At 43.5% G+C, this 1,169-nt stretch overlaps 1 protein-coding gene across 1 annotated transcript in view; it reads right to left on the reverse strand.

Moving 5' to 3' along the window:
- The window catches only part of LOC118334405 (cadherin-7-like), an 18,613-nt gene that overhangs the window by 11,001 nt on the left and 6,443 nt on the right, over positions 1–1,169 (reverse strand). Inside the window, exon 5 of the mRNA XM_035670307.1 lies at positions 811–975. Coding sequence (XP_035526200.1) covers positions 811–975 — 165 coding nt within the window. The remainder of the gene's footprint in view (positions 1–810; positions 976–1,169) is intronic.

The following is a 1,169-nucleotide window of genomic DNA, read 5'->3' on the forward strand; positions in this document are numbered from 1 at the left end:
GATAACTTCTGTTATGAATTGATGCAATATAAATAAAACTGGATTGAACTGAATCTGGCTCTGGCACATGTGCATACAAGAAGAATGTTGTGTACCTACTACACTTTCATCCAATATCCTGTCCAATAAATGTTGACCCTGTTTGGCCCTCGACAGTTTTTAATTTTGTCCCTCTCTGTGATTGAGTTCGACTCCCCTGCTCCCCTGCTGTATGTTGTTGTTTCCAGTCTGAGTTTTTGCTGAGACACTTTAAACAGCTGTGATTTGTTGTTCACACACTGTAGTCATGGTTACCTGGACGGTAAGGCTGTGAAATTATCGTCAGTTCATGATGATGACACACAATGAAGAGTTTCATCATCACAGGACAGAGAGAAAGAGACAAACAACAACAACAACTAACAACAGAGTTATGAAAACATTATTGTCCATCTCTCACGTAAACATACACACACACACACACCTTTATTTGTTTTATAAACAACAAACAAAGATCTATATTTGATATGCCCTGTCCCTGAAATTTAATCAATAATATGTATATAGAGCTAAACTATAATGATAATAATAATGATAATTGTTTGTGTTTGTTGAGTTTATATTCAAAAAATATTCAATAAACGATCACATTTAATAACTGTTGTTATTAATATAAATATATAAATATTATTGATCGTTCTTCAGTCTGTAGTTCTCTCAACCTCCTGTAGGAGTCACTGGAGGTCTCACAGACAAGACTTTTATTCTGAAGGTGTAACCCGGATGTGTCCTGCAGTGTTTCCGGGTCGGTCGGTCGCTGAGCTGGCTCACGGACTGCTGTAGACCCGGGTCGTGTTTTCTGTCACATATTGAAACGATTTGTCGGTGATGGGGGTCTGTTCGGGTCCCTGCGGGTCCCTGCTGGTCTGCCTGGCCCTCCTGGTCTCCTCGGCCCCCCCTCTGACCGCCTGGGACGCGGATCTGGAGCTACTGGACCTGGTGGAGGAGATCCCGGAGACCTTCTACCAGTTCCTCTCCCTGGACCAGGTCCGTGCTAATGCTAATGTCTCCATGGTAACCGCTAGCTGCATGCTAATGCTAACAGCTGACGGTCACACGCACACACACACGCACACACACACGCACGCACGCACACACACACACACACACACACACACTTCTTTCTGCTC

Source organism: Morone saxatilis, unplaced genomic scaffold (assembly GCF_004916995.1).
Source record: "Morone saxatilis isolate NCDOM2014 unplaced genomic scaffold, NCSU_SB_2.0 Contig23, whole genome shotgun sequence".
In the NCBI taxonomy this organism is placed as follows: domain Eukaryota; kingdom Metazoa; phylum Chordata; class Actinopteri; family Moronidae; genus Morone; species Morone saxatilis.